At 38.4% G+C, this 13,265-nt stretch overlaps 1 protein-coding gene across 1 annotated transcript in view; it reads left to right on the top strand.

The window, feature by feature from the left end:
• Positions 1-13,265, top strand: part of SRGAP1 (SLIT-ROBO Rho GTPase activating protein 1) — a 268,726-nt gene that overhangs the window by 173,342 nt on the left and 82,119 nt on the right. The window contains exons 5-6 of the mRNA XM_024737112.1: positions 6,789-6,971; positions 7,446-7,574. Of these exons, the coding sequence (XP_024592880.1) occupies positions 6,789-6,971; positions 7,446-7,574 (312 nt within the window). The remainder of the gene's footprint in view (positions 1-6,788; positions 6,972-7,445; positions 7,575-13,265) is intronic.

Genomic DNA, 13,265 nt, shown 5'->3' with positions numbered 1-13,265 from the left:
GATGCCACAAATGAGAATAAAATATACTGATAAGTGTCCCTCACAGGCCTTAAGTGGGAGATGGGGCATTGGGGTGGGAACTGAGATCCATTGTGGGCATTGACTGAGTAGCATTCATGTTCTGGGTGGGATTCTCCTGTCTTTACATCTTTATATAAATAAAATATATCCCCCCCTCCCATCCCAACTTTCTCTCCAGGTGAGCTCCCAGACTTAAATAGAAGCTGAATAAAGGAAGCCTAGGAGTCTTCTCCACCTGACTTGCACTCAGCCTACCTACCCTGAAGTCCACGGGTGCTTCCCTCCCCACCTCCTATTTGTCTTCAGTAAGAGTAGGCCTGCCTTTGTGTCTTTACCGGGTAGGGACTGTGTCTTTCATCTCTAGCTTCAGAGCCTAGCACGATGCCTGGCTTACAGATACTCAGTAGCTGTTTGGTGGATGAGTAAATGCAGATCACTACGCACTGCTCCCTGAAACCTGGGTAATTTTCCAGTAAATTACACTTAATTTTCCAGTAACTGTCAGCATACATCAAAAAGGGTGTTAATGATGAGGTGGACATTGCAGAGAGGCTAGAAGCCTTCCTAAGTGTGACTTCAGGTGGTGTGTTTTATGAACATGTAGGTATCTATGCCATCAACTCCTGGGTACTCGTCACTGGTATATTAGATTAGTTTTTAAGAGGTTTTGGCTGTCCCGAGTTGTAATATGAAACAGCAGGAGAGGCCTCCATCAGGTCTGCTTTTGCTGTACTCAGTTCTCCAGCTGCTTTGTCTTTGGGAGGCACTGGCCTGCACCTCTCTGCTTAGAGCCAGAACATGAAGCCAGTTAGTCTGGCCGCGGAGCCTGTGTACTCGCTTCTACATCATACCTTAGAAACTGTCAAGAAAGAGAACTGCCCACCCTGTTCCTGTGCTTCCCAGGCATTGTATCACTTAATCCCAATTTCACCTCAGAGGAACTGGGGCTCAGGAAAGTTAAGAAACTTGCCCAGCTGATACGCAGTAGCACAAGAACTCAAATCCAGGTCTGCCTGGCTCTGTATTCGTCGCCAAGGTTGGCTCAGTATACTAAAGGGCAGGAAAGCTCAAGGTTGCTGGTGTAAAGATCGCAGCATGCAGTGTTATGATGCTGTCTGAGAAGTAGCTCTTGCCCACTGCCCCTATTTAAACTAAGCTCCAGGGACACAGCTTGGCTCAGCAGAGGCTATAGTCTACACAGAGGAACAGAGGCTGTGTGAGCCCCTGAAGGAGCCAGGCTTACAGCACAGCTCCTGGGGCTCAGCCTAGGGTGGCCCGGGAGCCCTGCCTTCCCCACGAACCTGAGAGCTTCGTGGGAATGGACTTCCAAGGTGGTGGTCCTACCCTGATGGTTTTGTTAATCTGGCACCGGCAGAAACTCGGTTACAGTTAGAGCCCTCTCCTGTATTGATTATAGAAAGGAGATCTTTCTCTTAGGTTGTTGGTATTTAAGGAGACCTAAAGAATGTAGTTTCTCAGGAGAGCTTTCTGTGATTGATGGATTTAGTAAAACAGCAGTCTGTGTGTGGAATTAGGAAATACTGTCACTAACATACTGCTTTTTACCAGCCCACCTGCCAACCACAACACCCTTTTTTTCTGAGATGCCATAAATCCCAGTGCTAACTGTATTTCACAAATGATTTAGAAATGTTTGCCATCCCATCAGTCCCGTCCCAGGTATTTACTGGTGGTACTGTTTTGGGTGCCAGGGATGGAGAGGAACAATGCTAGTCACATAGTATTTGTTAAATGAATAAATGAATGGGCAAGCTGAATATAAAAGGATTCCTGTCCTTCATTTGTTTCTCACCAGATGCCTATTTTACTCCTCCTGTATATAAGGCAATATTAAGGACCTGGAGTTGCCTAAAATATTATTGGTGGCCTCACTGAACTTACAGGACAATCCATGATACTGAATGGTACACAGATATCTGTAACACATGGCACAGAGTCTGAAGTGCTATCAGTAAGTAGGTCTTGGAGGTCGGAAGAACAAGACCACTGTGGCTGGGGACCCAGGGAACACTTAGCAATAGGTGAGCTTTGACCTTGCCCTGGAGGATGAGTCAAAATGGTAACAGCAGGGGATGCTGGGGGAGGGCATCCCAGGCAGTGGGATTGGATTGTCTTGGGAAAAGGCCACGGAGGCAGGAAAGTACAAATTTTGAGGAGGGAGTTAAGTGATTGACTCAGTAGTATACAGAGTGCTGCTTGGGCTGGTGTTGGGAGCAGAGCGTGAGAGCATTTGAACTCCGTGGTGGAGGGGGTCGTGTCAAGTTTAAGAAAAGGTCAGAGAGAGTGAGAACAGAGAAAAGGCCCTGGAGCTGTCATTCTGGATTCTCCTTCCTCCTTTCCATTCCCTCTTCTTCATGCTAAATCAGGTCGCTTCACATCCTGCCTATCTTCACCGAATTACTGCTAAGGTACTGCTATGACCATACTGTTCACACCTCTATGGACTCACCAACCCCCTTCAGAGTAAATTCTATACTACTTAGTTGGGGTTTCAAGGCTCTCCTCATCTGGCCCAGTCTTATTCTTCAGCTCAGTTACCCCATCATCCACTACCCTGGACTCCCTTCTCCACCGTCTTGTTCTCCTCATGCCCACCTCACCTGTGTGGGTTGCCTACCCTGTTACATCTTTCCTGATACTGTCCTCTCAGCCCAGATGCCCTCTCATTTCATCAGTGTCCATGAGAATCTCCAAGGCCCATTTTTTAAATTCTAAAAACTTAAACTCTTAGAAGATGGAAACCAAGTCTTTATTTTTATACCCATCAGTGCCTTACAGGTGCTAAACACCAAGCAGATGTTGAATGAATAAATTATTATCTTTCATTCCTTCTTTTCCTCCATTCCTAAATATGACCAAGAGTAACTGTATCCCCCAGATAAAGAGGCCTTCCATTTGTATAATGCATTAGACCTTCTGAAGGTCACGGCACAGCAGTCCAGAGCACTGAATCTGGAGCCAGACTGCTGGGGTACCACCCATTGCTTTGCCGATTATCAGCTGTGTGACCTTCAGCAAGTTACTTAACCTCTCTGTGCCTCACTTTTCTCATCTGTAATATGGGGAGAATAAAGGTACCTACCTCATAAGCGTTTTTAGAAGGATTAAATAAGCTATTATTGGGCTGTCCAAAAAGTTCGTTCGGGTTTTGCCGTAACATCTTATGGAAAAACCCAAATGACCTTTTTGGCCAACCCAGTATTTGTAAAATGCTTAGAACAATGTCTGGCACGTAGTAGGAATTATATAATGTTTGTTTAGCTAAATAGATACACATTACATATATCTCCATATATATATATATATATATATATATTAGTGGTATAGATTATATACATATATATACACACATATGTAGTAAGTACTCAGTAAAGGTACAGTTGTACCCACACACAGGGACCATGTACAATTGGGTATCCGCAACAACCTTGTAAGGTGAGCAGAAGTGTTAAATGACTCTCCACACCTAGTAACTGGTAGATCCATTCCTGGAACCATGTCTTCTAACTTCTGAGCCAGAAGTCAAAAAGTAGAATTTATACCCTTAATCGACTGATCTCCAACACATGGATAGTTTTCAGATACACCATGACTTCTTGACACTGAATATTGAAATTTACTATAGATACTTTAATTACTTTGATTTAAAGTACAAGAGTAGTGTCAGATCCATTATATAGGGTCTGTCAGTAAGAAATATACAGTTTCTGTCCAAAGTTTTTATATAGGATTTCACATGAGGTGAGAGGTACATGAGGTAAAGAGAGATTGGTAAGGGCAGAGGATCTGAACAAAGTCCAGCTTAATATTCCCTTTATTCTGACATCAATGATTTGCTAATACTCTGGCAATATTCAAGTGTCACAAAGAAATCCATGATGTGGTCACTTTCTACTTGACTCTATTCTTCTTGCAGTTGAAGACAGAGCAGGGAAGATAAATTGAGCGTGTTCAATGGAGAATTATGCCTGAGGTTTTAGTAGAAAAGAATTCAAATAGGAAAATATGCTATTGGAGTACATTTAAATGGATATATACCTATCATGTCATTTGGTATGCAAAGGCTTGTGTTTGCATTAAGCTGATGGAGAAGCTGTTATTTTCTTTGCAGTATATATTCAAAAGCTTTCTTTTACTTCTCTGAAAAAGAGAGAACTGTTATTTTAAATACAAAACACATTTAACTTCTGTCAACAGCTTACATTTTAAATAATGCAGTTTGTACTGGCATTCATTGTCTGCAGTTAGAGTTCTCGAGAAGCTTTTAGTTTTTTCTCTCCAACTTTTAAAATTCATTCATTGTAACTGTTGACATTTTGGAGAACAGTGGAAACCCTAAGTCAAACTGGAAAAACGGAACAAAGACATTACCTTTCTGGAAATTACTATTGAACCGGGTGGAGAATCCTCAGCTATTGTGCTGAAGCACATTGTGATGAAATATTTATACCCTCTTCTTGCTAATGTTAGGTCAGACTCGAACGTTTTCCTTTTAACCCATGCTAGCAGCCAGCTCAGAATCCTTAGTGCCTAAAGCTTAGTTTGTGCAAATTACCTGCTTACAGTAGGCCTCAGCATCTTAGTAAAGCAAGAGTCAGGAGTTCAGGTCTTCAGGATGTATTTAAAAGCAAGATTTCTCAGTTACCCAGGTCTGTCTGGGATGCCTTTTCATCCAACTATGACGGGAGGCACGTGTTCTCATTTCTTCCTTCCTGTCAACTAGCAAGAAGACAGCCGAGCATCTGTGTGTCTGTGTGTGTGTGTGTGTGTGTGCGTGTGTCTGTGAGTGTGTGTGAGATTGGTTGTTTTCACCCTCTCATTTAAAGATGTAACTGGAACCAGGACCCAGACAGCCTGTGGGTTTGCTTCAGGCGGGGAATATAAACAGAGCCAAGCCTAGAAAAGCCAGGTGTGCAGTAGATTCTTTGACCTCGTTGTTTGCCCAGCTGCACGGGGACTCCCATTTCATTCCCCAGCTGCTTCCTAATGCTGTCTTATTTTTCTTTCAAACTGGAGTAGCCAACCAAACCACACCCCCAGACAGATTTGATAATTACTAAGAAGAGACAACTTTGCAGTTACACACAGCTCACAGAAAGCCGCCATGACTTTGTAGTTTGGCCCGCACTTTGTTCTCGTTCAGCAGTGCCTTTGACGTAATTAGCTAGCTTATGATTTTAAGGGAAGACATCATCAGGTTTTATGAAAAGTAAAGCTCTTCATTAACCCTGTGTTTTACTCTTTAAAATAGTCATCTTAAGAGTGTGTGTTAAGTTGAACCATAAGTGCTGATTTTCTACCTTTTTCATATAACCTACAAAAAACAGCAATTTGGTTCAACCTAAATAAATATATTTATTCCAGTGTTGCTTCCAGTCTTCAAACTATTTTAAAACTCATCTTTTGAAATGAGAAAAATCAAGTTCCTTACTTTAAAACATTACATCAATCTCTTTAACACAACTATTCCTTAGTTATAAAATTGGCTCTGAATAACAGTTATTTACAGATGAAATAAAATCCATTTTATGTGGAGGAGAATTTGACATAATTTTTGAGAATGTGCTGGTACTGATTACTTGGGTGCTGAGTTCTGGTACCTCAAGGAACCCTGAGACGTCAGTTGGCATCGGAGTCATCACACCTTTAAATTTTTCTAAATTAAAGAATATTTAATTGGATTGACTATATATTTACAATATATATGGAAAGGATACATTACAAAATTTCATCTCCTGTATATTCCTAAATCTATCAAAATGCAAATTACCTGTATCATTTCTAAGAGAAGAAACAAGATACTCTATATGTGAAGGGTTTTCAGCACAGCTTTATTGATAAAAAAGCAAGAAGTTGAAATATGCTAAAATGTTCAACAGTAGGGAATTAAGTAAGTTATGGCACAGTCATATAAAGAAATATTATACAGCCCTTAAAATTATGTTTTACAAGACTATTTTGTGGTATAGGAAAATGTTGATATTTTTAAGTGGAAAAGGACATAGGAGATTAAAAATTGTAAATATAGTATGATCCAGATTTTTTAAAAGGAGAAATGATATGTGTCATTTTAAAATGAACAAGTGTGTGTGTGTGTGTGTGTGTGTGTGTGTGTGTGTATTTTCGTAGGAAAAACTGGATAGCTGTATACCAAAATCTTATGTTTTTTATTTTCTACTTGCTTTATATTTTACTTTCTTTTTTGTATCATGTTTTCTACATTGAACATAAAGTATTACTTTGTGCTCATAAAAAGTTTTTTTTTTAATTACAACTATATATGAACCTTATATTTACATTTTGTATTTTGACAAGTACATTTTAAGCAATAAAGTCCCTTTAGTAAGGGCTATATATTTATTTGGAGTTTTTTATAATTCCAAGGTTTGACTAAAATTTATCCATGCATAAGGGTTTATTCTTCAAATTAATAATGCAGAGGAGATTTTAGAGAAACACTTTTAAGTTTGAGGGAACTTTTTAAGTACACTGAAAGCACACACAAGACTCTGTAAATCATTTTTTTCATCACAGCCTGTCCCTAAGTGCCTCTTCCTGGCAGGTGAATTTGCATATTTCTGTTTGCTTTATGTAGAAGGAATAGTATATACTTTATTTTACTAACAATCTGGCTCTCTGCCAGTTGAAAGGTGATATCTTTAACATATTATGTCATATAATGGTTTCCATTCACTTTCTAAGTTACAGACAGATATCTTTTAACAATGTGGGTCACATTTTCACAGGTGATGAAAACATACCATATGTATCATGCAGAGAGCATCAGTGCAGAGAGCAAGCTGAAAGAGGCTGAGAAACAAGAAGAGAAGCAAATTGGCAGATCCAGTGACCCAGTCTTTCATATTAGACTGGAAGAGAGACATCAGCGGCGAAGCTCTGTGAAGAAAATTGAAAAAATGAAGGAAAAAGTAAGTAAAAGACTGCAGAGCCTTTCTGTCCTCACTGGAGGTGACAAACCTAGGAACACTGATGCAACAGCTGATAGACACACATTGTAAATTACTGTGAAGTGACATGCATTTCCTCCCACGGGAATGAAAAAATGTGTTAGAAACATAAAAATCATGTAATAACAGCTGGACCTCATTTAGTGGTGAATGCCAAGTATCCAATACACAATGTAGAGAACTTTGAATATTAACAAAGAGATTTCATTGCAAATGGGCCTGGCGCCCGTATACGTTGTTGTTTTTCCTCATCGCTGGGTAATTTTCATTTATTTAATTCAGATTCGAAATGTACTTTTCTCAGAGGACTTCGAAGGTCATTTGTTATATGTTGAATAAATTGTTTAGATGAATAGAAATTCATGTATGTTTCCCTGTCTTGTTTTAAAATGACTTTATTGTTTTCCCCAATGCCTGGATCTTCTTCATTTCCAGAGACAAGCAAAGTATTCGGAAAACAAGCTAAAGTCGATTAAGGCACGGAATGAATATCTCCTAACCCTTGAAGCAACCAATGCCTCAGTTTTCAAGTATTATATTCATGATCTTTCAGATTTAATTGATGTAAGTATTTGAAGTTTTTATACTTTCCATACCAAGGTGGAATTAGCAGTAATCTCATTTCCTTGATTCTAAAACACCATCATTTATTAAAACAATGTTGTTTTATGTAATTCTCAGGGAAAAAAAGCTGCCAATTAAACTACACAGAATACTAAGACACAATAAATTGTAAGATGCATGTGAAACACTGTGCATCCTAAAACCGCTGAAAAACGAATTATGAAGTTCTGTGAAGCTGTGAGTATCTGGAAGCCTCAGCTAGGAAGGGGGTCCAGGCATTTTCAAATGACGCAGTAGCACAGCCCTAACTGTGTTCATTGATTCGAAATATATTTGTTGGACCCCTACTATTGTGAGATGCTGAGGCTCTGTGAAGCCATAGATAAACAGTTCTTACCCCCTGGAATTTAAAGTGGAAAAAAAAAAAATTAAGCAAATGACTACACAACACAGTTGTGATAAATACTGTGAAGCAAAATAGGATACACAGAAACCACTTTCATTATCTAACTCTCTTTACTTTTATAGGATATGATATAAAAAAAGCACTAATCGGGCTCATGTAGAACACTCCAAGTATATGTCTACTATTATATTTGTGCCGTGTTTACTGCCATTATTCCCCAACTTTGACCCTCAGCATCACTCATTCTTTCATTCAGAAATCATCCACTGAGTAGCCCAGTCATTGTGCTAATACTGTAGGAGATGGCAAAAATAAAACAGACAAAAATCCTGTGTCCAAAAACGCCAAGATCTGCAAATAGAAGATAAAAAGTGATGTGTCATAAGGAAAACACAGATGAAGTGTGAAGTTCAGAGAGTTATCTGCGGGAATTTTACTTGTATACTGCTTTGCAGTGATTGAATTCAACAGCTAGATGATAATATAAGATTATTTTCCGTGGCTTACAGTGTCTGTCATAATTTAGTCATATAGTAGGTTAAAACAACTATTTTTATGGTGCATTAAGTCTCAGATATTTAGCGATTATTTTAGAGCCACAGTTTGGGACTTTTACAAAAGAATTGCTAAGAATTGTTACAAAAGATTTTTTAGTTCATTAACACTCTGATGTGACTTTTTCCTTTTATTTAAGTGTAAAAACAATTTTATCTCATATAATATCATAATTTCTTTATACAAAACCATTTAGTAATAAAACCAGGGAAAACTTTTTTCTCTTTTCCTTTGTTACAAGTATTTCAGCCAAGTAAGTAATCACTTAATTGTTTTAAATACAGAAGTTTTAAAAACAAATTTTTTTTCTTCTAGCACTCTGATGAAATAAAAGGATTTTTTTCTGCTAGATTGCTGCTAGTTTTCCTGAATAAAAATAAAAAATTTTATGACCCTTGTTTTCAAACTTAGATCTGTAAGGATTCTGCAAAATGAATGGAATATAGAAGAACTAATTCTTGTAACAGCTCTGCTTGCTTTTTTTGTTTAGGGCTTATTTTAGTAGTGATTGGAGTACGTCACTAAACCCAAGCCAATTTAACAAGAGGATAGATAAGTCTCTGTATCTTGAAAAGTGCTTCTTTAATACGTACAAGGTACCAAGTACTATTCTTGATAATGGGGATCCATCAATGAACAAAACAGAGTGCTCACCTCCATGGAGTTTATGTACTAGCTGGGGAGACAAGCCATAAAAACATTTGCACATATAAAATATATTATATGTATGTAATATATATGTAATATATTATATGCTTATATAGTAAATATTTATATTTAATATGTATATAAGTAGTAACTTATTGTTGTAGTAGTAACAGTGCCATGAAGAAAAATAAAACAGAGCTCTGGGGGTGCTTCTGTTGATGGCATGTCAGAAAAGCCTGATGTTTGAGCAGAGAAGTGAGCTGCAGAGCTATATTGCTAATGGGGAAGGAATCCCTCATATAGAAGGACTGGCAAGGCTCCAGGTACAGAGGCAGAGGTGAGTTTGGCAAGTTCAAGATGCTCCAGGATAGCAAGATGTCCCTCATATAGAAGCACTGGCAAGGCTCCAGGTACAGAGGTGGAGGTGTGTTTGGCAAGTTCAAGATGCTCGAGAACAGCAGAGGCCAGTATGGCTGGAGAGGAGCGAGCGAGGAAAAGGTTCTGGGAGAGAAGGAGGGGCAGAAGCCCAATCATTTAGGGGCCTTTGGACAGGGAAAAGGGGTTAGCTTTTGCTCCGAGTTTGGTGTGAAGCCAGTGAAGGGTTTGAAGCAAGGAGGTGACATCACGTGATTTCCATTTTAAAGACTTACTCTGGCATCGGGGTGGAAAATAGACTGAGGTAGGTGAGGAGGACAAGTGTGAAAAAAGCGAGCTATATCTAGGGTCTTTTGCAATTGTCCAGGCCAGAGATGATGCTGGCTTGGACTGGCGCGGTAGCAATAGACCTGTGAGAAGTGGTTGAATTCAAAATATATTGAAAATAAAGCTAAAAGAAAACTGGGGTGGTGGGTTTCAAAAAAAAAGGATAAAAGTGTCCAGCGTCCCGGGGAGGCGGCCCGCGCGCGACGGGACCAGCAGCATGAGCAGCGGCTACAGCAGCCTGGAGGAGGACGCCGAGGACTTCTTCACGGCCAGGACCTCCTTCTTCAGGAGAGCGCCCCAGGGCAAGCCCCGCACGGGCCAGCAAGCTTCCAAAAGTAGAAATGGACTAAAAATTGTTGGATTTCCCTGGTGGCGCAGTGGTTAAGAATCCACCTGTCAATGCAGGGGACACAGGTTCGAGCCCTGGTACGGGAAGATCCCACATGCCGCGGAGCAACTAAGCCTGTGCACCACAACTACTGAGCCTGCACTCTAGAACCCGTGAACCACAGCTACTGAGGCTGCATGCCACAACTACTGAAGCCCGTGCACCTAGAGCCCGTGCTCTGCAGGAAGGGAAGCCACTGCGATGAGAAGCCCGCGTACCGCAGTGAAAGAGTAGCCCCCGCTGGCAGCAACTAGAGAAAGTCCACCCATAGCAATGAAGACCCAACGCAGCCAAAAATAAATAAATAAAATAAAATGTAAACAATTCTCAAATGATACAACCTAAATATGAATTTTAAAAGAAATGTTATACAATTCTAAAACAATACAACTTAAATATGAATTTTAAAAGAAATGTTATGAAATTGGTATGTTGTCATATTCAAAAGAAATTGAGTACTCTTTTAGTGAAAAGCATGCTTCTAGTTCGTTGACCCACTTTCAAGGCAATCAGAATGTGAATACGTGCATTCTAAAATGGCTGCTTATTTTGTAGGAATCCAACTTACATATACGGTGGTGATCTTAAAAACCATTAAGCTGGACCCTTCATGATGAAAAAGAAACGGATTATTATGCAAAGGCACCTAGAATCCTTTATGCTCCTGTGTGAGCCTATTTAGCAAAATACCTTTTATACTGAGCTAATAATTATTAGAAGGTATAATAATTATTATACCTCTAGTGAGAAAAAGTTCAGACAACGTTTTTAATGCCGTCTTAAGACACTTAATACAGCATCAAAAACATTTTATATGTGAAATGACATGGAAGATACTAAATGTATCTTGATTAAATCAAAGCATTATAAATAGTCAAAGAATTCAAGTTGAGACCTTTTTTATACAAACCTCCAGTTTCTCTTGGCTTCTACTCAAATCAGTATCTGTCGCCTTTCTTAAAATTTTTCTATCATACATGATGATGAATGGATCTATTGATATAAAAAAGTCATATAAATTTTCCATAGAATTTGTTTTAAAACTAGTTTTATTATAGAAGCACTACATTTACATTGTAGAAATCTAGAAAATACTACAAATGAAAATAAAATGATCACATTCTTACCACCTGAGATCGTCACTGTTAAAATGTAGACTTTTTCTGTGTCCACACACACATTTTTAGACCAGAGGGTATGAAATCACATTTTACATATAGCTTTTCAACTCCCTTTTTTCAGTCGTTCATCTCCCATCCTTCCATTTCAGAAAAATTTTGTCTCGTCTAATAACCGCTACATTTCCATTTGTGAACCCCCTCCCCAAAATGTTTCTCAGCTGGTATGTCTAGACTAGATCCAATTTAGATCACATGTTGGATCTGTGTGATGTGTCCCTTTAGTCTTTTTTTATCCAGCCAAGTCCCTGGTTAAAGAGACAGTTGTTGAGGAGACAGGAGTTCCTGAGAAAATCTCAGCTTCTCAATTTGTCTGATAATTTGTTGTGTTTTTATTTAGCCCATTTCTCCATCCCTTATATTTCCTACAAAGCAAACACTACATGAAGGCTTTATGGATTCAAGTTAAGCACTTTGCAATGGAATACACCATGGGTGGTATTGCTATGTCTTATGTAGGTATGTAACAACGTATGTTTGGCCCACTGATAGTGTTACTGAAATTGATCACTAGCGTATGGTGATATAGCTCTGATTCCTTCATCATATATAGTTAAGGTTTTTCCCTTGCAACAAACTATGGATATTCTAAAACCTCTTGAATTTGGATTTTATTAAATTGAAAATCTACTAATTTGGAACTCAGCAACATCTGGGCGATAATTTACTTTTGGTCAGCAAAATGCCTTCTTAGAGTACAAATTAATAATGTAAATTAAACAGGAATGATAATTTAAGAAAATATTTTCAGGCACTTCAGAGTATAAATTTACATATATATCACTGACACCCTATTTAATGGAATCTTCTTTTGTTAACGACTACAGGTCTAAAAACTAATACTTCAGCAATTTGATAGATTAGTTCAAGTCTTTCCTATAGATTTGGAGGTGATCTAATGTTTTTTTTTTAATTTAATAATTCCGATTTTATCTGTTTTAGATAAACTTCACCTTTACCTATCAATGTTAGTTTGGATACTCCAGATACTGAGTTATCTTTAGAGAGAAGGGAGGGGGTTGCAATTGGCGGGGTTAGAGGACTTATGAAATACCTGTAATATTTTATTTATTTAAAAGTATACAGTTGTCCCTCGTATCCACAGGTAATTGGTTCCAGGAGCATCCTTCAAAATCCAAGGATGCTTAAGTCCTTTAAAGTCAGTCGGTCCTTCATATTCATGGATGTGGAACCTGCAGATATGGAGGGCTGACTGTATATATTTTGCACCTATCTGTAAGTTTGGCATGTTTTATATTTAGAAACGGAAAAAGCAGAGAGTTATAAAAAATTATTAAAACCAGGCCTTAAATATTTTAATCTAAAGTATACCAATGTACTTGAACTTGCTAATCTTTAAATTATTATTTATCTTTTTGTACAGAATTTTGAATAGTCAGTCTTTCTGTGTACAACCACACCCACTGTGTATTATCTATGATTTCTACTTTTAAGTTTTTTGTAACACACAAGAAAAAATATTTTGGATATATACAGTGTTTTCACAGTCTTGCACAGTTGGCAATTGTGCCTAATTTGATAACAATTTTGTTTGTTCTTAAATCTTCCAATAGCTCCTTTCTCAATTATTTTATGTTTATTTAATATTTAATTAAATTATAAATATAAATGGCACAGATATTATACAATCAGCTCTTTTTTGTATATAAATTTATTTTTGGTTGTGTTGGGTCTTCGTTGCTATGGGTGGACTTTCTCTAGTTGCGGTGAGCGGAGGCTACCCTTTGTTGCAGCGCGCGGGCTTCTCATTGTGGAGGCTTCTCTTGTTGCAGGGCACAGGCTCTAGGCACATG

The sequence above is a fragment of the Neophocaena asiaeorientalis genome, unplaced genomic scaffold (genome assembly GCF_003031525.2).
Source record: "Neophocaena asiaeorientalis asiaeorientalis breed wild unplaced genomic scaffold, Neophocaena_asiaeorientalis_V1.1 scaffold134, whole genome shotgun sequence".
Classification (NCBI taxonomy): domain Eukaryota; kingdom Metazoa; phylum Chordata; class Mammalia; order Artiodactyla; family Phocoenidae; genus Neophocaena; species Neophocaena asiaeorientalis.
The sequence above is the reverse complement of the archived record's forward strand: the minus strand, read 5'-3'. Positions and strand labels throughout refer to the sequence as shown.